At 37.7% G+C, this 21,154-nt stretch overlaps 3 protein-coding genes and 1 pseudogene across 4 annotated transcripts; 2 read left to right on the top strand and 2 right to left on the bottom strand.

Moving 5' to 3' along the window:
* On the top strand, positions 104-1,851 carry LOC18780467 (annotated as a pseudogene).
* Positions 2,138-9,988, bottom strand: LOC18781393. 2 transcript variants are annotated; one of them, XM_020561587.1, is made up of 10 exons: positions 9,702-9,988; positions 7,290-8,469; positions 5,508-7,178; positions 5,351-5,431; positions 4,206-4,358; positions 3,888-4,051; positions 3,543-3,690; positions 3,326-3,448; positions 2,854-2,941; positions 2,138-2,614 (listed from the first exon to the last, which is right to left on the bottom strand). In XM_020561587.1, exons 2-10 carry the CDS (start codon positions 8,286-8,288, stop codon positions 2,421-2,423), a joined length of 3,621 nt encoding a protein of 1,206 aa, XP_020417176.1. In that variant the 5' UTR covers positions 8,289-8,469; positions 9,702-9,988; the 3' UTR covers positions 2,138-2,420. The 2 variants fall into 2 exon arrangements, with proteins under 2 accessions (XP_020417176.1, XP_007213726.1); XM_007213664.2 differs by having other exon boundaries at positions 5,508-8,469.
* On the top strand, positions 12,688-15,267 carry LOC18779252 (L-ascorbate oxidase). Its single transcript, XM_007214604.2, has 5 exons — positions 12,688-13,013; positions 13,118-13,210; positions 13,480-13,692; positions 13,774-13,962; positions 14,055-15,267. The coding sequence occupies exons 1-5, from the start codon at positions 12,729-12,731 to the stop codon at positions 15,015-15,017; spliced, it is 1,743 nt and encodes a 580-aa protein (XP_007214666.1). The 5' UTR covers positions 12,688-12,728; the 3' UTR covers positions 15,018-15,267.
* On the bottom strand, positions 15,445-21,154 carry LOC18781445. The gene is made up of 13 exons (XM_020561586.1): positions 20,766-21,154; positions 19,869-20,078; positions 19,503-19,553; positions 18,430-18,560; positions 18,191-18,307; positions 17,878-17,997; positions 17,477-17,598; positions 17,088-17,254; positions 16,931-16,984; positions 16,551-16,660; positions 16,057-16,170; positions 15,846-15,977; positions 15,445-15,768 (listed from the first exon to the last, which is right to left on the bottom strand). Exons 2-13 carry the CDS (start codon positions 20,043-20,045, stop codon positions 15,741-15,743), a joined length of 1,323 nt encoding a protein of 440 aa, XP_020417175.1. The 5' UTR covers positions 20,046-20,078; positions 20,766-21,154; the 3' UTR covers positions 15,445-15,740.

Raw genomic sequence — 21,154 nt, 5'->3', positions numbered from 1 at the left:
GCTCTCCATAGAATAGTTTATTTTGTAGGAGAGATCATTGTCCATCACCTCAAAACAAAGGGAATATTCTAGCTCAGCATAGTAAATAAAGGAACATCCATTTTACACACTGAGTAGGGGAACCATCCAAGTTCCTAAGATCTCTAATCTCTTTTATTGCCTTACTCTTCTCTCCAGTCAATCTCCTCCAAAAGCTAGCAATGGAAGACTTCAATGGTTGGCTCTCTTTCCCCTTCCATGAGAGTCTCAACCACGATCTCGCCATTCGAAAGGTTTTGTCCAGCAAGAGTTCAGCAAGAACAAGGAGGAGAATGGGAGGAAATACTGAATGAGATTGAGTTTTCTTCACCCTCTGAGACCACAAGCCCTCCTTGCTTGCCAGCCTCAGAGGTAGATGACTTTGTTGACAGCTTCATCAATATGGATCATTGTGGGGATGATGATATTCAATCCCTGGAGAAGCAACAAAGTTTTGATTATTATGATCAAGATGGGATGGAGACATTTTCAATGGTGGATGATATGTATGGAGATGTTCTGATGATGATGGAAGGAGATGACATGGAGATGGGTGGCTTGGCTGAGGATTTTGGAGTTGGAGAAACTAATATGGTGCCTAGTGTTGAAGAGGTGAGCCATGGAGTGGACCAAGGGCTTCACTTGGTGCACATGTTGTTGGCTTGTGCTGAGGCTGTGGGCTGCAGGGACACCAAACTTGCAGAATCTTTGCTCAGCCAAATTTGGGCTTCAGTTAGTCCTTGGGGTGATTCTTTGCAGAGAGTCTCATCCTGCTTTGCAATGGGATTGAGGTCAAGGCTTTCTCTTCTTCATAATGTCAATATAAATGGTACATTCAACAATGATACTATGGATGTCTCTTTGACCTCTAGGGAGGAGAAATTGGAAGCTTTTCAACTCCTTAACCAAACAACTCCTTACATAGCTTTTGGCTTCATGGTTGCAAATGAAGCTATATGTCAAGCAGCACAAGGGAAGGAAAACCTGCACATCATTGATTTGGGAATGGAACACACTCTTCAGTGGCCATCCTTGATAAGAACCCTGGCATCAAGGCCGGAGGGCCCGCCTAAGAAGCTCCGAATCACGGGACTCGTTGAAGATCACAATGTGTTTGAACTTGAAGCCGGCATGAAAGCCCTGGTGGAGGAGGCTAGCTCACTAGGCATACCAACAGAATTCAACATGATATCAGAACCAGTAAAACCATCACTTCTAACTAGAGAGAACCTGGACTTGAGAGAAGGAGAAGCATTATTTGTCAATAGCATCATGCACTTGCATAAGTATGTTAAAGAGAGTAGAGGCTCTCTGAAGGCAATCCTCCAAGCCTTGAAGAAATTAGGTCCAACTGTTCTTACATTGGTGGAACAAGATGCAAATCATAATGGGCCATTTTTCCTTGGGAGATTCCTCGAGTCTCTTCACTTTTATTCTGCCATTTTCGACTCACTCGATGCTAGCCTCCCACGAAATAGCCCTCAGAGGATGAAGATAGAGAGGCAGCACTTCGCCGACGAAATTAGAAACATTGTTGCTTTTGAGGGCTTAAATCGGATCGAGAGGCACGAAAGGGCAGACCAATGGAGAAGGCAATTAGGCCGCGCTGGGTTTCAAGTGATGGGGTTGAAGTGTACAAGTCAAGCAAGGATGATGCTATCTGTTTATGGCTGCGATGGGTACACTTTGGCTAGTGAGAAGGGTTGCCTCCTCCTTGGATGGAAAGGCAGGCCCATAATGCTGGCTTCTGCATGGCATGTGCACAATGCTTCTTCCTCCTAGCCTCCTCCATGATATCATTTGCCGACGTTGCAGCTGATTTGGTTAAGCCATTGGCAGTCATTTTATTTTATTATTGGAAAGTAATAAAATGAGTTATCTTCTAATCAAAGATCCCAGTGATGATAGAAATTTGGTTTCTAAAGATCTTCCTAGTGCTCTCACTTGGGCTCAATGCACTTCAGTTATAAAATTAGCATTGTAGCTTTGAAGATTGCTATTTGCTTGGGACCAAATAAACCAGTCAAGGTGCTCTAATACAAAGCTCTTTGAAGGCCCCATTTATAGCAAAATTGGCCTACCAAATAAGAAGTTATAGTAAATCAGAAATGTTGAAGGCTAGTAGAAAATGCATTTGTAAGAATAGTAGAAACCAACTTGCAACCGTGCATTCTCTTTGTGAAGCTAAAACATTCTACTACAATTTTGTGAGTTTCAGGGGTAGAAAGCAAAATAAAAGAAAATTACTTGAAAGGAGCCTATTCCATTCCAGAAAAAAGTGGAAAATCGTGGATCTGCGCTCCAAATACAATATCATACACACTATCTTATGAGGTACCAATTGAATGAATAAATGTATCATGTCTAAAGCATGCAAAAACGCCACAACTGTGTTCAAATGATCATTTAGAAGCCTTATAACCCTGTGCTTTGGGTTGGCTAGCAGCTGTAGTCATTACTCGTAAGCAACCGGCGATCTCTGTGAAAGATGGCCTGGCCGCAGGATTAGGAGCCCAACACTGCTCCATAAGCACTCTCCATTCAGGATCGCAATAACTTGGAATGGTGGGTCTCAATGTGTTATTTACAATACCTCCTGCATGTATTAAAAGAAATTCAAAACACTTAAATCTGTAGCAGTGAGTTAATAATTATATACATACATACATACATACATGAGAGAGAGAGAGAGAGAGAGAGAGAGAGAGAGAGAGAGAGAGTAATAATAACAAATTGAAATTAAGTTAACCGTGAGGCAAACATCAGTCTTTGATGGTGCAACAATATTGACATGCAAGCTCAAGCTCAACCAAAACAATAGAGTAAAACAATCACCTATAATTGCTCCATAGTGCATGTTGGCATATGGCTCCTCGCCAGTAAGAATCTCCCATAAGACAATACCAAAGGAGAATACATCAACCTACAGCATTTTATCAAGAGTCAGACAAGGGAAGCAATGAAGTCCCTAGATATGCGAATGTACCAGGTTAATCCGAAATCATTCAGATCCGAGGAAAAAATATATATGTTAATAAGTTTCTTTCTACACTGGAAGAAACAGAAGGAAGAGAGAACAAGAGATGAAGAACAACAAACAAACAAACAAACAAAAAAAAATCATAAGAACAACTTCACCAATTTGACATTTTTATTAAAACTAGAAAGAGATCCAGTAAGAGACTTCAATCACGTTAGCTGCAGACTGCCCTATATTTAAATGGGCTAAATTGATACACACTCTATCCCTCACTATTTATCTATTTCTATTTCCATTGTAAAAATAAAACTTAAACAGAAATCTTACCTTTTCAGATACCTTAGTGCTGCTGCCATTCAGCAACTCTGGTGCCATCCATGGTAACGTTCCCCGTACGCCACCAGAAACCAGGGTATTTCGCTTGATTTTCGAAAGCCCAAAATCACCGACCTGGGAAGAAACACATATTATTGTTGTTACTCATGGTAAGTTGCTAACAGAGAAAGTTAACCATTTCTAGTATTGATAACTTCATGATAATTACCTTGCAAATTGGCCGTACAGGATCTTTTAGGTTCACAAGTAAGTTGTCACACTTCAAGTCAAAATGCACAATATTCTTTGAGTGCAAATATTCCATTCCAAATGCTGCATCCATAGCAATTATTAGTCGCTTGCGACGATCAAGATACCTGCATAATAAGATTAAAAGAAAGAAGGTGAAAATTAACGAAATAACTGCTGCCATTCAGAAACAGTGAACTTGAAACATACAGATAAAAATACATCAAAAGCTTAGTGTACTTTCATGATTGTCTAGTATTGCCATGATGATCTGAGCGCATGAAACAAAGCAGAAACGTATAGGACAGCATCAATGGATCATTACCTATCTTTTCGAAGCAAGACATGCCTAAGAGAACCATCAACCATGTACTCAGTTACGGTAGCAAGTGTTCCCCCTGGTCCATCTTGCACTACACCATAAAACGCCACAACATTTGGATGGTGAAGCTTTGAAAGAATGTCAGCTTCCCGCCAGAACTCTATACTCTGACAATTGGGTAAGAAATACCATTATGGCCTTGAAAAGGAAAATATTATTGTGTCACAGAAGCAACATAAATATTAGAATATATTTCGTCCACAAGCTTTTCAATAAATGTGAATTTCATTGCACAATTCAGAGGTGGGGAAGAAAGGCTACCAATCTCTCTTGCTCTGATGATCTCCCAGTGAAGCAGCTCTTATTTAGTCTCTTAATGGCAACATCACTGCCCCTCCATTTTCCATGATACACAGTCCCAAATGTACCAGAACCTAGTTCCTTCAGCTGTTCGAGATCATCGTTCTTTATCAACTATCATGTGCACGAAGAAGAAAGAATCAAAGAGATGTCAAATGGAAAGTCGATACTGTTGTCAAAAGTAGGTTAACCAATACCAAAATAACAGATCCAGTGCATTTACTAGCAAGTTTGTGTAGATGTATAAAAGAAAATGAATAACCAATTAACTGGGGGACCAAATGCTTTAACAACAGTGAAACACCTGAAGCCCATAGAGATTACTCAAAATCTCCACAGTATAATTAATGAATGATAAAACATTGCATATTAAACATTAGGGATGATTCTCTGTGTGTGTGTGTGTCCATGTGCCCAAGTATGCATGCACAAGTAGTTTTTCTTTTGGATGAGGACAATATTGAACGTAATGTTTCTTTCTTTTTTATCCCAACCTCAATTCATCCTTTCATGACATAAGATATTCACTATGCTTGCATATAATGGTTTTCCTGACATACATGTGAGATTTATTCAATTAGAAGAAACTGTGACGAAATGGGAATGAACACAAAATGATGCGATATTCTCATTTTCTGATACTAATAGGAGGGCTATTTGACATTATTATCCAGATCCAAATCCTAAGCCAAATTCTAACAACATTGAAAATTTTTGTTTCTTAAAATATGGAATAGCCAGGTCTCATCAATGCAAAGCACTATATTTGTTGTCTAAATCAGGGGGGTTAGGGAGAGGGAGGTGGATAGGGAAATGAGAACAAAGCAAAACTTTCTACTAAGAGCTACACCCACTCGAACGAAGTAAACTTTTCGTATAGCTTTTTCTATAGCCAATCACTTAATAGACAAATATTTCATTTAACCAAGTTAAAAAGAGAAAACTCTTATATCAAATTATTTAACATGTAAGCATCACACTCGAACGAAGTAAACTTTTTGTATAGCTTTGTGTATAGCCAATCACTTAATAGACAGATATTTCATTTAACCAAGTTAAAAAGAGAAAACTCTTATAGCAAATTATTTAACATGTAAGCATCACACCTGCAAGGTACTGATATCAAAATCTCCCAGAGAAGGATCTAAAGGAGGCAAACCAGCTTTTCTGCTTGCAAAATTCCCCTCCTACATCCAAGTTATGGGAACATTGTTAGCAAAGGGGCAATTTGTTAAGAAAAATGAGACCTGATCAAAAGACTACCTCATACTCCGAATCTTGCGCTCTTATGTTTTCCATCATTCCCTCAAACTGCATACTTTCGGTGTCCTTCACTTGGAGTTGATCATAATTAGAATGCAGAACTGTTGTTTCAGCTTGGGTCATTCCAGGCAAGTCTTTTTGAATGTCTTCCGCAAATTTAGGCTGAGAATCCACATGGACCATTGAAACTCCAGCTGCTATTAATGGTGTGAGATGATAAGATCTACCATCTCCTTCCACATCATTTCCAATCACAGACGGAAAACCAAGATCCTGGTCAATAAGAGAAACATCTTTTTTATCAAACCCTTCTTGTGCCAACTTCTGGAAATATGACCAGCGTCTAGGTTCATGATTTTCCATATTTAAGCTCAAACCAGTTCCATCCTTTTGCAGCAAACCAAAATCAGGGGAGTCTTCAGAAAGTACTGCCTTGGAGAATATATCAGACAGGAAATCACGAGGAAATCGTTCTTCAATATCAATAATGATGTCTCCCTCCACTGGAGTAGAAGCACCAACTGGAGCTGTTTCTTGAGAAACATCTTTAGACAACTTCCCTGTCAAAGTAATGGGCTGAGCACGGCCCATAGTATCAACAGTACTTGGATCCTTGCCAGTGGCCTCTTCCTGATTAAGCTCAGAATGATTAGATGCAGAAAGCTCCTGGTGCTTTACAGAAGGTATCCCACTTATATGTGATCCAGCTTCTACAATGTTATTCTTATGGCTATCTTTAGGGAAGTTTGTTTCTTGGTCAGACTCAAGAATCCTATCCCTTTTTGCAGTCTCTATATTATCCACATGGGTTGGTAATGCCCGCTTTAGTTCGCCATCTGTATCTTGCAAAAGCTTTGCATTCATCTGAGAAATTGAATCAGCAAACTCTTTGTACTTCTGAAGTTGGGCAAGTCCATCATCAACAGTTTGAGCATCCACATATACCGTTGGGGTAGACTGTTCAGTCTGGGGAGCAAGGTTTCCATGTTCATGCAATTTGTTAACTCCTTCCGTGATTGGATCCTTCTGGGTGACATCAGAATGAGAATGAGTTATGAGAAACGGAGAACCATGAGAATCATCAGATTTTGATGAACGATTCAGCAACTCTGCCTGCTCCCTGGGAATTCTTTCTGAGTAGTAGACTCTTTTAGGAAGCACAGCTGGCTCTTGGTAATTGAAATCAACTCCATTAGACAAATGGTCAGCATAAGCAGGAGCAAATGCATTGCCAGATGTGGAATTATGTTCAATTTCACTGGATTTATGAACCAGCACTGGGTTCCCAGAATCAATTGATGAAGCAACCTTTTCAGGTTCCTGGTACTTTCTTTCATCTTTTGATGCTTCTTCAACAGGAAGATGGTTCATCAAATTACCATCATACAGCTGTAAAGGGACAGAGTGCTCTTTCCCCGAGGGGCGAAGTTTTTCAGGATCACTCTCTTGCTGCAGTGAACCATCACGTTTCACCTGCTTTACTGGCATCTCAAAATTTTGTTCTCTTGAGCGACTAGATGGCTGCTCTTCAATTGAACCTCCTTGTTGATTCATAATTCCATGATGAGGCACTGAAACAGTAGTTCCTCCAAATGGGGAGTGACTTGGGAGGGTATGGCCATTGTGCAACGAGTACTGCACATTTTGTCCATAATGCATCACCTGGCTATGCTGAAAATGAGGATACGTGTCATAGGCATTTGAAAAGTTAGGTAGCATTGGTTCAGAAGACTGAACGGTTCTTGATGAAACAATATTGCCAGTTAAACTTGAAGTGCCTACCTGTATTGAGTCTTTTGCAACCCTACTTGTCTCCTTCTCAATATTCTGTCCATTTAACTCATCCAAATTATTTGTTAAAGTGCTCGTCATAGCAAGTAGAGTCGAGTTTTTTCTCGACCCCAGGTCCATTCCATTGACAGCAACTACATACTGAACCTCAGAATCACCATCCACACCGTGCAGACCAAACTGAGCATCATCCAGATCACTCATGGAGAACAAAAACATCCTAAGCTTTTGTGGTCCTTCTTTATCTTCTAGTTCATTCCATTCTTCCATCATATTCAGCAGATCCTCGTCGCAAGATACAGAAACTAAGGCATCAAGATCCTCTCCAGGAAGCTGATATTTAATTACATGCACTTGATTATAAATTGATAAAGCTTTATGTATAAGCTCCTGCCAGGAAATGTCCTTTCTTATACGGATAATGCGTGTTTCACCTCCAACATACCTGAGCTTTCCGTCACTTGGTCGGGGTAAGATTTTACCTCCAAAGCTGCAGAGAACTTTCATTTTCATTGATGAACTATCAGAGGCTCCAGAAGAGGCATATCGATGAATATGACTATTTTCATAGCCTGATGAAGCTCTCGGTACTGATTGAACTGACGCATAGTTATTCCTGTCATCATGTAAAGATGACCTGTTTCTTTCAAACTGGTTTGGCCCTTTTTCAGCTAAAGGGAGCATTGAAGTATCTGACCCACTCTCAGACCCTGTATTACTGATTCCTAAAATTCCTTTTAGTTCAATATAATCTGTTGCATAACTTGGATCACCAACAGCATTCGGATTCAAAGGCTTCCTGGGGTTCACTCGATCAAGCATAAATTGAAGAGCAAACTCCTCTCCAGTCTGTATGGAGTAATTATGTACAGGTTTAATTTCTGGTATATTAAGGTCATTAGATCTCATATCAGTATGCATGCTGCTGCTCAGAGAGTCCTGCAAATATGACTGGGATGCAGGTTGGAATTCATCCTTTCCAGGTTCCATGGAATTGTATTGGAACTGTCTATGCGTTATTAATTGTCATACCATTGTTTGAATTTCTTCCTCACCTTAATTGGGATTAACCTCAACACCAAAATACTAACAAAAACTCATTCAATATATCGATTGCTTGCAGACAACTCCTATGACATGCAGTAATGCTGATTTCTCCAAAGAGAGAAAACTGAAACGACAAACAAGCTTCAATAAGTTTCCAGTCCCTATTATCTAGACAGAACCCAGAAGCTTCAGCAATCTTGAAAATGCTTCATTAGGTAAAATATGTATATTAGTAGATCTTTTTCTTACTTTCAGTAACAGAAGTGAAAAATATGAGGAAGATGTGTTATCCTCCACATTTTAATTTATCAAAGAACTAGAAGGAAGAAAAAAAAAGGCAACTTTTATTGTATCATCTGTCATTTCCTTGTAAAAAAACCAAAAATGTGCAAGTCATATAGAAACTATTTTTCTAGCATGGGCGTATTGCAATATACTCAGTGTCACTGTCCATGGAGTGCTAATGCTCACATGTAACCATCTAAGTAATTAACACTGACGTGTCCACAGTTTCCACCATGTTCATGACTTATGTTACAGTAATGACAGACCACACAAACACCAATGTTTATTGAACACACAAAGGGAAACTTGTTCTCCAGCCTCCATTACAGTCAGAATGATCTTATTAAAACTTCAATTAGATGCCTAAGTTTCTTGTATTACATTCTTTCTAATTTTGTTTGAAAAGACAGATCATACTGTAAGAAGTCCTTCTTCCTACCCTATTGGAAAGGATTGTTAAATCATGAAGGCCATGCATAAACACATTTAGACCTAAAATTCTACCTAGCTTAGTTAACTAGCTTCTTCAAACCTGCAGTGATCACCTTCAACTTTAACCAACTCTAATCACAACGCGTAGCGTATTTTCTCTATTTTATGATTATTGTTAGTCAGTTGCCCTCACTATGAGAAACCAAAGCTAAAGAACTACTGCTGCATAGTAAAATCCAAGGAAAACAAAAGAGAAGAATGAAAGGATATATTGTTCAATGTTAAGCTTGATTAGTTTATTACCGCAGAAACATCTATCCGGTGGAGGACTATTAACTCATTGAAGGAACCAATTAAAAATTTTACCAATAAAACAACTTTATTAATTATTCTCTCTATTTTATTGGATTAATAAAAAATTTCTTAACCAGTCAATAATCATAAACAAATTAAACTACCTTCAACCTGTATTCAGTGCCATGAAATACAATGCACAAAAACACACAGAAATGCATGAATATACGCATACACCAATAATAAAAAACAACTTGAATCACTCACAGATCAAAATCAAAGAAACCCAAAAACCAATACTACAACTAGATCAAAAACAATAAAAATAAATTTAGCCTCAAGTACCTGAAAGAACAATGCTTTTGTAGCTGAAAAGCTCTCACAGTATATCTTTGGTTCGCGAGGGCTTGAGTGAACCAGCCACCATTACTGTATTAGCGGAAAAGGAGGAGTCTTTGTGACTGCAGCTCAAAGAACACAAATTCGAAAGAAAGGAATAAGATTTTCCCTCACTTTCCCTCACTTTCTCGCTCTTTCTATTGAAATTTTTGGATTGTTTCGGCTACCTAGAAATGAAACAACTGCTCATAACTCATAAGGCTTTTGCTTTCTTGTCTTTTAATTCCTGCAAAATCATGTTAAACACATTAATTCATTTATTTATTCGCTTTGATGCTAAGTCAAATGAGCGAAGACAGAGTTGGTTTTCCCGGATTACCCCTCTTGGGTTGCGTTTTTACGTAAATTGCCATGTAGATATGTACAAGTTGACTAGGTAGTAGGCGAAGTTGGTTAAGAGGGAGGAGGACTAGCCTAAAGAGAGTCCCCATGGATCTTGCAGTGAGCTCGCATTTCACTTTCTATTTGAAAAAGATTTGCCTCAAATGAAATTGTGTGCCTACTTTCCAAGAAAACATTTTGGGGTGACATAGTAAGAAAAATACTCTAGAAAATCAACCCTTCTTTTCAAACTGTTTTAGGTGAGACAAAATTTATAATATAATATTACGATTCATATAGAAAGAGAGGCGTAGTCATATATACACTTGAGGTAATCATGGCCCTTTCAAGTAACGGGACTTCATTAACAAGTTTCTGAAAATAGATGTAATTATATTGCAAAATCTTTATGTAATGTGTTATTAACTCCCATACATTTTAGGCTCTAACCTATCTTATAAAAATAAAAACTGTTGGATCTTTGCTCATATTTTTGGGAATGTTTTCTTTACTTTCATTTTATTCAGGAAATACATGTCCAAAATTAATGCATGATCCTTTTTGGAGCTCTTGCATATTGTGTTGATAGTCTACTTATGTCCAAAATTACTCCCTTCAAACTTAAAGTTCTAATATTTCGGAGTTAGTAGGGTGTAGGTTAGTTGGTTGAGCTCTTTCATATCCATTCATGTAGGCAGAGGTTCGAAATTCCAGACACTTAATGAATATATTTGTGTAAATCCCCCTCCTCTAGTCGCTTGTACTAAAAAAAACAACTTAAATTTCTAATGTAAACCATAAATCTTGATTAAAAAAAATACATATAAACCAATTTATGAAGAATTATTATTTGACTACGATCACAGGCTCCCAAAGCCGCAAGCTCAATATAGGCTTGGGCACATCCTACCCCAATTCACTCCTTCACTTAATTAGTAAATCACGTGACGCCGCACGTGACATTAAATTTCCAATCTCTTAGATCACATCGCACGCTCTCTGCCAATTTAATATTCATCTCCTTGTTCTGAATATAGTCAAGATATTAATGAATACATAGGGATTCTATCAGCGGTCCATTTAAAATAATATTTATAGTCAAGATAATTACATACTTTTTTAACCTTTTTTTTTTTTTTTTTTAAGAAGCTTGGAATTGGCCATGGACGGTCAAGATGTCCTCCTCAGCAATTATATTTGAAGAATCTGGTCGGTCCAATTTGTCTTTTTTTTTTCTTGGAGCTAAAACAATGTCAAAGTATTCAAACCCAATAAGAATTTTACAAAATTCCCATAAAAAATATTAGAAGAAAAAAAATACAGACGGCTTGCCAATCATTTATTGACCATTCAAATTAATTAATTAATTCATCCTTTTTCTTGTATTTAGCATATGTTAAAGAATATATTTGATTCTCAATCTTGGCTTGCAAAAAGAAACAAACCGACCAAAAAAAAAAAAGGTTGGAGTGTTGAATGGTGGAGTGGTAGATGGTCAATAAAACCTTTCTGTGGTCAAGGCTTATCTCACAAGAAACAATTGGTAGAATATTTGCTTCCACCGCCATTTTCAAATTTGACATTTTGTTTGCTCTTGAGGCCCTTTGATTGTCCTCCTCTGGCTGTTGGGCCTTCTTTGTATGAGAATCTAGTGGGCTTAGCTAGACCTCGAGGAAATAGAACCTCGGATACACGGATAAACTTGCTTAAATTGCAAGTTTTTTACAAAATGAGAGAGGGAGAAAATAGAACTTCGGATACAGAGATAAATTCACTTAAACTACAAGCTCCTTAACGTTTGCTTCAATTTTTCAGTACTTTCTTTCAAGTACTTCAAATATGTGAGCAGAGTATGCATGGTGGCGTGGGATCATTAAACCAACCCACATGAGTACCCTGAATCAATGATGAACTCAATCATATCCAATGTTCAACAGTTCGCTAAGTCCAAGGCCAGAGACTAAGCATTGATTGAAGAACCTCTCTTGTGTTTTCTTCTGTCTCATCATTTTAGTCATATTTTACAAACTATGGACAAGCAAGATCTGTACATAATTAGACAGAAATTTAGCCTTTTCACAACTTTTATTATCTTAACTTAGCTTGTAACGCGTTTTTGTGTCTCCTCCCGTGTGCATCTTTTACAGATTTTTTCTCCAGATATTCTATTTCCTACATTGCCATTGACCAACAAATTTGACAGTTCACAAAGCAAAGTGTATGATAAAGATAATGCAATGAGGAACAGAAAGTCTTCGGTTTAATTTCCCCAAAAAAGAAAAGAAATCTTTGTTAACTATGTGGTTTTGATCTGCCCTCAGTTTTCAAGAGATCAATACTTTAATGCATTATGCCAGAGAAATCTTTATATTCTGCTGTGGAAAGTGCTTTTAGAGGGCTTAGTTGCATTGCTTTCAGTCACATCTACAGAGAAAGCATGCGCTCCACATCCTTTTGGAAAATGTAAGCTGGAAAGTTAAAAAAGATTTTGAATATTCTATTAACCATTCAGATTGACTGAGACTTGGATACACAGTTTCATGCCAAACCAATAATTTTTCAGTAAGATGTATATTTCTATTTATATATACTGCCAGAACTATGTTGTTTGTACAAGCTTCTTCAAGCTTTCTGAGTTTGAAAGCCTCAAACATGGTTGAGATTTTAGCACACAGAAGTTTGGTGAAGCTGTTGGCTTTATGTCATTTTATTTCTTTGGTAGCTGTCGTGACAGTTGAAGCTAGAATTCGGCATTACAGATGGGAGGTGAAGTATGAGTACAAATCTCCAGATTGCTTTAAGAAGCTGGCCATAACCATTAATGGAGGAACCCCAGGACCAAAAATCTTGGCACAGCAGGGTGACACAATTGTAGTTGAGCTTAAGAATAGCTTGTTAACCGAGAATGTAGCAATCCACTGGCATGGAATTCGACAGGTAGTTTCGTACTCTGTTGTTCATTTTCAAGTCAGCATTTGGATATAAAAAAATTTAGATGTGAACTTTTTTGTTTGCTTTCGTTTTCTGTATATAAATTGCAGATTGGAACACCTTGGAGTGATGGAACAGAAGGTGTGACTCAATGTCCTATTTTTCCAGGAGATACCTTCATATACAAGTTTGTTGTGGATAGGGTGAGTTTCCAATGAGTAAACTTTTATATTGTTTGCGGGGGATTTTTCTGGTCAAACAGTCTGGTATGTTATGTTGCTAAACTGCCAATCTGGACCGTTGATTATGTGAATTCATATTTCAATTTACGGCACTAGATTGATAGTTTGACAACATCGCGTGCTACAAATGTGAGAAGAAAACATTGCCCATTGTTTACATATCCGCACCAGCTTTGTGAATATGTTTCTGATTATAAACAATGTTTTAATTCATCATACAACAATTGTAGGCAGGGTCATATCTATACCATGCACATTATGGAATTCAAAGGGAAGCTGGGTTATACGGATCCATTACTGTCTCTGTTCCTAATGGAGAATCTGAGCCCTTTGCCTATGATTATGACAGAAGCATTATCCTTAATGACTGGTTCCACAAAAGCACTTATGAGCAAGCTGTTGGCTTGTCTTCCATACCTTTTGTTTGGGTTGGGGAGCCTCAGGTAAATGATTATATCCATTAATTGAAATTACATATAAACTATTTTGCATTGTTGATAATTCAAATTCCATTAACTTTTCAGTCACTTCTGATTAATGGAAGAGGGAGGTTCAACTGCTCTCTACTAGCAACTCCTAGCCTAGAAGTCGGAGTCTGTAACACAACAAACCCAGAATGTTCTCCCTATATATTGACAATCATCCCTGACAAAACATATCGGTTAAGGATTGGTAGCTTGACCTCTCTATCAGCTCTCAACTTCCAAATTGAGGTAACTTAAACCTCACCAAGTCTTTGAAAGTTTCAAATGTGTAGATATTATAAAGCTTATCCTTGTTAGTAACAAACTTTTTTTTAATGCAGGGTCACAATATGACTGTTGTTGAAGCTGATGGGCATTATGTGGAGCCATTTCAGACTAAAAACCTATATATTTACTCTGGTGAGACATATTCTGTCCTAGTAACAGCAAACCAAGACCCATCAAGAAACTACTGGGTGACTACAAATGTAGTTAGCAGAAAACCTGCAACCCCAACTGGCTTAGCAATCCTCAATTATTATCCAAAATACTTCAAGAAATCCCCTCCAACTCTGCCAACCACAGGCCCTCTATGGAATGACAGTGTACCAAGATTGGCACAGAGCCTTAGTATCAAAGCCCACAAAAGTTTCATTCACTCCCCCGCTCTCACTTCAGACAAAGTCATTGTGCTTCTCAACACACAAAATAAGATAGATGGGTACTATAGATGGTCCTTAAACAATGTATCTTTCTATCTCCCCCACACACCTTATTTGATAGCTCTAAAGGAAAACTTAAACTTAAACCATGTGTTTGATCAAACCCCACCTCCAGAAAACTATGACTTCAAGAATTATGATATATACGCCGTTGCCGAGAATGTAAATGCCACTTCCAGCAATGGCATATACAGGTTGAAGTTCAATACCACAGTGGATATTATACTGCAGAATGCAAACACTATGACTGTGAACAATAGTGAGACACATCCATGGCATCTCCATGGGCATGATTTTTGGGTGCTGGGCTATGGAACAGGCAAGTTTGACATGATGAAGGATGTGGGAAAATACAATCTTGTAAATCCAATCATGAAGAACACTGTGCCAGTACATCCTTATGGCTGGACTGCTTTGAGATTTAGAGCTGATAATCCAGGTGTTTGGGCTTTTCATTGCCATTTAGAATCCCATTTCTATATGGGAATGGGAGTGGTTTTTGAAGCAGGGGTGGAGAAAGTGGGAAAGCTGCCTTCTTCTGTTATGGGTTGTGGAGAAACCAAAGGTTTCCATAGGCCATAGTTCTATAAGTTATTAGTTCCTAAAGAAAAGAGCAAGTCATTGCCCCATATATCAATCATATTCAATTACACCCTGGTTGTTGAAGTCCTCAGCAGAGCTTCTACATGTACTGATTTAAGATTTTATAGATTCTTTTTTTCTTTTCATTTTTAGATATTACTGGAAGCCACTACTTTCTGTAGGCTGATGGTCATTGCTTGGAGGTCATTAGTTATAAAGAAAAAATGTTATTGCATTTGGAAATTTATGAGGTTACTTTTGTTCATAAGATGCAAACTTATGATTGATTTTTCATAACCTGATATTTTTTGTTCAACTTCCCAGATTATAGCCCGGCCTGTAGATACATTCAAGATTTTTAAAGTTCGTGACTAAATTGTAAGACTACCCCTATCATCAAATTAGGGTTACTTTTCAATTGGATGCATCAATTTTCATTGGACTCAAATGTGACTGAACCTATGGCAAATGAAGCAGAACTATCTGTCTTTTGAGAAAGCAGACGCTTAAAAGTGCCATCTTTTGTACTTCAGCTCACACAGTTTTCGCAAAAAAATACAGAAAAAAAGAGTAAAACTCTTCAAAAATATTACAAAAGCAATTCTACATGAGAACCAAGTAACAGCATTCACTCAATTCATTTGAGTTTTTCAAGAATGCTCTCACTTAATGCAAAGGATGCAACCCCTTGTCATCAAAGGTGGCAAGGTGGTTTTTGTCAGCTTACATGACAGTGCAGCTCCCTTGATCCCTACAAATATAAGACTAATTCATCAGTATACAAACAGAAGATTCTGAATTTTTAACTAACAAGTGGAACGGACGTACTTAAGCTTCTTCGTGTCTTCGTACTTGCCCAAGGCTTCCTCAAACTTGAGCCACTGTGGACCTGAATCTTGAAGATTCACATTCTTTGGTCCCAAGATATAAGCCTGAACAACAAACTCTGGAGTTCTTGACCTGCTTATGGCATACATTGGTCAGTAATATCATCAACCTGAGGAAAGACATTAATTTCAGTGATATTAAACAGACTCACCTTCCTTCATACTCCACTAACCATACTAAATAGGCTGCACCAAAGTACATTGACACAAATGGCATGGAAAGATCATCAGCAGAATGAATTGTGTATGCCTTAAAGCCCATCTCCCTGCACACAAAGAGAAAGTTCAAAGCAAATACAATTATACAAAGGGGGAAGAGAACGCCAAATTATATTTATTCATTCATAACAGAAGTCTTTTGTTTCTGGGGTCAAGCAAATGATAGTTCTTAAAGGAGTTATTTGATCTGATATGAATTGAATTGACCCCATTTTGCATGGAAGTTCTTTCTCATTCATTTTCTAGGCAATTTAAGGCGCTGTCCAAGCTCAACTCAAGACAGACCATTTGTAAATAGGTGGATTTACCACCAGAAACAACCATGATGAGTCAAGATAGTTATCTTTCAAGCTAGGCTCTCTATACAGATGGATTTTAAACTCTTTTCCAATTAAGAAATTTAGTTCTGATTATGAGATTGACATACATGAAAAGCCATAAAGCTGTAGAATAGTCGATTCCCATTATTCCAGTACGTGGTCCAACGCCATTCAAGAAACGCAAACTAATAACCTCTGCAAGAGCACCAAGAACTGACTGCAAAAAATAAATCCCACGAAAAGAAGAAAAACAAAGTAAAATACACTGCGGAGAAAGACAAAGAAGTGATGACTGAGGTGAGGGCAAAGGTAACAATGCTTAGGAAACTGAAAAGGGAGAAGACTGAAATGACAAATGGTTTCATGATCTTCCAGGATTTTCCTCGAGAGCATTCTTTTAGACAAATATGCCTAAACAAAAAATTTAGGCACACAAAAGTATCTCATTTACAGAAACCGGACTTCACAAGTTAGAAGTTACACTTACAGCTTTGATTGGCTTTGTATTAAAGTGTTTTGTTAGTACGATATCTGCAACTGCCTGCAAGAAGTCAATAACATGTTTTGTGGTGACATGTTTCGCATTTAATATAATCTTGATTTCATTGACAGCACTAACAAAAAAGAATTCCTGAAATTCGTACCTTCAGTTCTACACGAGAAAGGTATGGTCTTTTCTTGTCATCAAGGGAGAATCGTACTTTTCCCCTTTTCTCTCCAGTTGTGGTCCACTCTCTAGCGACGTCTTGATGATTCCACATTTCTGCCATGTCTTCTGGAGAAGCTCTGGAGTCCCAGTAAATGTGATGACCTGATGAAAAGCTTCTTGGCTTAGTAATATAATAGAAATAAAGTAAAGAAATTTCTCAATGTATGATATGGGATATCTCAGAATTCTTGAAGAATTCTACATGCTTGGAACTGCAATAGATTAAAGGAGAAGCAAAGTTTCACCAAACATCAGGTATTAAAAAATAAGTACTCAAAATCATTTGTAACAGTAGCTCCCTCTGTAACTAGAAAAAGGAGAAACCTGCGTTGTGTGGTGCGGGTGGTGCAGCATGAGCATGAGGAGGAGCATGAGGAGGAGCATGAGCATGAGGGGCTGCTGAAGTAGAAACCTCATTTGGAGATGGACGGCCTTCAAAACTTTTTCTGCACAAAAGAAATACACCATAATCAGCTCTGGAATATATATCTGACAAGGATTTAATGCCTGTTTCGACTTTTCAATGAGACTTCATAACATGTTCACCAAAACATAACATCCTTCACTGCACAACGATTTCTAAATTGGCTTCAATACTTCTTCACCAAAATTTCAAATATTTATACAATTGAGTGGAAAATATTTCATATACTGTTCTGAAAAATACTGTTGTAAAATGCTTAAAGCAAAGTTCCAGATCATAGTGATACAGAGAAGACAACAACCTGGATGGAAGACTTTCCTTGACTGAAAGATACCGTTGCCAATATTTCAAAGTTGATTTGTGAGTTGCCTTTTTGGTACCACCTTTATATGCCCTAACTACATATTCTTCACTTCTTTCTCTGCAAACAAAGACTGAAGCATCAATATCTCATCATGGAACTAACAATGGTAATTATCTTAATTACTTAACATCTACACGTAAGACACATGTAGAGGATCACAAAAACCATTGGAAGATGGACCCAACCAAGTCCACATTCGTACTAGCCACATACAACCTAACACGAAAAAATTATATATTTTGCAACTTACGTTTGATCATAGCTTGATAACCATTTAAGATAAGCGGCACCAAAATATACATTTACAAAAGGCTTGAACAGAAGATCTGGATTCCCTTGCACTGCATATACCTGGTAGCCCATATCACTGCAAGCAAGTTGCACTTTCAACTTCATTGCAGCAATATAACATAAAAAGTAGATAAACAACATTGCTGCTCAGTATAAGAGTTATGTGCTTAAAATGAAATCTGTGCATATTTTTGGTACCTAGCTAGCCAGTCAGCAGTTTTTGGTAAAAGTTGCATGATCCCTGCAGTGGTGGACTTAGTTTTTTTATCGTACCGGGTAGCAAGGGGCTGTCTATCACTTTCAAGGTCAGCAATAGCACGAATCATATCCTGCAGCAGAAGTAGAATGCAAAAGTTAAGGAGGAAAAAGGATCTCCAGAAGAAAATCCAAAGATTAAAATTTCACTCTCTCTAAGTATTATTTTCATACAGAACAGAGTTATCCCTTTATAAACATTTAGAGTGGAGATGTACCAGAAACCCCAAATATAGATGGTCATAACAAACAACAAGTTTTCAATCCGGAACAGAACATAAACTTCTATGTTGCCAAACATGTTCAATGTTAGTTTTGTTGAAGAATACACGAGTCCCGCATCGAAAGCTTAACGAAATAGAAAGTCCCATATATTAAATGGTTTCACTCCTAATAACATCGAGGCCTTTTGTATAAAACGCCACACCTGCTAAACATGTGGTTAAGTTGGGGACAATATCGATGTTCCTAGTGGTGGGCCAAGGGTCCGTTCCTCTGAAATCTTAGCAAGTTTTGCACTATCAATCATGAGTAGAAGATAGAAAATAGGTATATCATTCAAAGTAAGATCACAATCATTTTGTTATAGAGATTAAAGATGACAACAATGTGGATTGCCCCTCAATGCCATTGATTGCATTGACTTCACCGCGCTGTTAACACAAGAACAATCTGCCTGCAATGTCTCCGAATTGAAAAAACCTTGCGCGTGCAATGTAGGTTGGTGGGGTTGGTGTTTACTAACAAAATGCGACAGTTGCATTCTCAAGAAAGAGGAAAGTGACAATAAATCAAGTAACATGAACATTGTTTCTACTCAGGGCTTTGGGTGGCCATGCTATCATCATAGACCAACCCAGACATCTCGGTATCAAATTTAGTGCTACATATATAGTAACATGTAAATCTCTAAACTAGCTCCTCCCACTCCACAGAAAACATATCAGAGAAATCAGAGACTGAAAGGATAATAAAAAGGGGAGCAGACGAATCTGTTCTCATCATAGAAAACATACGGGATCTATTTGGTTAGCAAAGTGCCTGCGGATGGTGATCTCAGCCACAATCTGAAAAAGAGCCATACGATGCAAGGTAAATTAGACAACAGATTCAGAAGCAAATTACCTGCGTCTTAGAATCTCTAAGTCAAATCAAAATATTCCAAAAACTTTTTGTCTTCAGTCTTTTATTTTTTTGGGCTATCAAAAAGTGTTACCAGAATGATACTTACAGTAATAAAAAGGAAAGTAAAACTTCTTAGCTATCAGAAATTCAGTTGAAAAATCTCCAGTGAGAGAAATATGTTGATTTATGAAGTGCAACTTATACTAAGCTAGTAACTAGGATTTCCTTCAATGTGATTAATTACATCTGCAATTCACCTTCATCTCAGTCTGTGTCAAAAAAGGCTGTCCATCGGGATCGCGCGAGAGATGAACTTTCTGTCCTCTGCTCTCTCCAGCATCTAACCATTCAGCAGTTACACAAGGACTGCTCCACATTTCTTCCAAGTCATGGGAATCAACACAGTCTTCCCAATATCTAAAGCTGACAGCCATCCCAGCAATATTTCTGGATCTCTATCCTAGCATCTGAGAAGAAAAAAAACATGTTTCAATATCATATCAAGTGCCATTACATAAATTTTTTGAAAGACAATGGAAGCAAAAGAAAAATATGTGCACTGTAATTTATTTAACATCCACTCCATACAGAAAGTCCTATATCAAGAGAACATATTACATCAGATTCCATGCCTGTAAGCAAGAAAATTAAATCCAATTCTGTGCAATTCATTGCAGCCTTAAACAATTATTCAATCTTTTTCATCCATAACACACTAGAATTGGAAACACAAATCAAACACAATTCCAGCCTGATGACCTCCCATGCCCAAACCAAATGAACCAACCTCATAAAAAAAGCAGCCAATTTTCGCCATTGCATGTAACAAACAATCCACATAATGTAAAAAATAAATAAAAAATTTACCACCCAATCAGCAAGATATAGTTTAACATAATCAAATCAGGAAACCAGAGCCCCCATGACATACCAACCCATATACATAAATACATAGAAAGACAATGTGCACATGCAAACATATTACACATGCATATGTAAAGCAATGATCTCGTATCATGTACGTGACATGTTATGTTGTTCGACTGTGAATTAAATATTTATATATGATTGTATACATGATTTTGTGTAATCAAAAATTTTGGTTCACGGTCTGGAGAGAAAAGAGGCAAAGAAAAAAGTGTGGATTGGATTACCAGCAGCAGAGGCGAAATGAAGGAAGAAATAGTTTCCTTCACCTCCCCCAGGGGCTGATGCTAGAGAGAGAGAGAGAGAGAGAGAGACAGAGAGAGAGAGAGAGAGAGAGAGAGAGGGAGATAGAGATAGAGATAGAGAAGGAATGTTTGTGTGTATTATATGAAATGAAGGAAGAAAACAGAAGAAGATGGACAATTGACCATTGTTGCCGGGAAGTTCTGTGGCAATGCCACTCTTGGTTGGGCAGAGCTTGTTAGAGAATGACACTTGGCGTTCCAAGCATAACCAATGCTGAAATTTTCCCCCTTTTCTTTTCTTTTTTTTAAAAAAATTTAGTGCATGGCAACAAACTTACAAATATGGAAAGGAAAAAGTTTAGTAAGAAATC

This window comes from Prunus persica, chromosome G4 (assembly GCF_000346465.2).
Source record: "Prunus persica cultivar Lovell chromosome G4, Prunus_persica_NCBIv2, whole genome shotgun sequence".
Lineage (NCBI taxonomy): Eukaryota > Viridiplantae > Streptophyta > Magnoliopsida > Rosales > Rosaceae > Prunus > Prunus persica.
This window is presented reverse-complemented; position numbering and strand designations above follow the sequence as displayed.

What these genes read in the sequence shown, in the direction of transcription:
- LOC18781445 (XM_020561586.1), bottom strand. Translation starts at nt 20,045, where the DNA reads ATGGCTGTCAGCTTTAGATATTGGGAAGACTGTGTTGATTCCCATGAC. An exon ending in ACTGCTGACTGGCTAGCTAG is followed by an intron (nt 18,308 to 18,429) that starts GTACCAAAAATA and finishes ACTTGCTTGCAG; the next exon opens with TGATATGGGCTACCAGGTAT. An exon ending in TTATCAAGCTATGATCAAAC is followed by an intron (nt 17,998 to 18,190) that starts GTAAGTTGCAAA and finishes CTTTGTTTGCAG; the next exon opens with AGAAAGAAGTGAAGAATATG.
- LOC18779252 (XM_007214604.2), top strand. Translation starts at nt 12,729, where the DNA reads ATGGTTGAGATTTTAGCACACAGAAGTTTGGTGAAGCTGTTGGCTTTA. An exon ending in ACTGGCATGGAATTCGACAG is followed by an intron (nt 13,014 to 13,117) that starts GTAGTTTCGTAC and finishes TATAAATTGCAG; the next exon opens with ATTGGAACACCTTGGAGTGA. An exon ending in CTCTCAACTTCCAAATTGAG is followed by an intron (nt 13,963 to 14,054) that starts GTAACTTAAACC and finishes TTTTTAATGCAG; the next exon opens with GGTCACAATATGACTGTTGT.
- LOC18781393 (XM_007213664.2), bottom strand. Translation starts at nt 8,288, where the DNA reads ATGGAACCTGGAAAGGATGAATTCCAACCTGCATCCCAGTCATATTTG. An exon ending in CATCAGAGCAAGAGAGATTG is followed by an intron (nt 4,052 to 4,205) that starts GTAGCCTTTCTT and finishes CCCAATTGTCAG; the next exon opens with AGTATAGAGTTCTGGCGGGA. An exon ending in GCACTAAGGTATCTGAAAAG is followed by an intron (nt 2,942 to 3,325) that starts GTAAGATTTCTG and finishes AAAATGCTGTAG; the next exon opens with GTTGATGTATTCTCCTTTGG.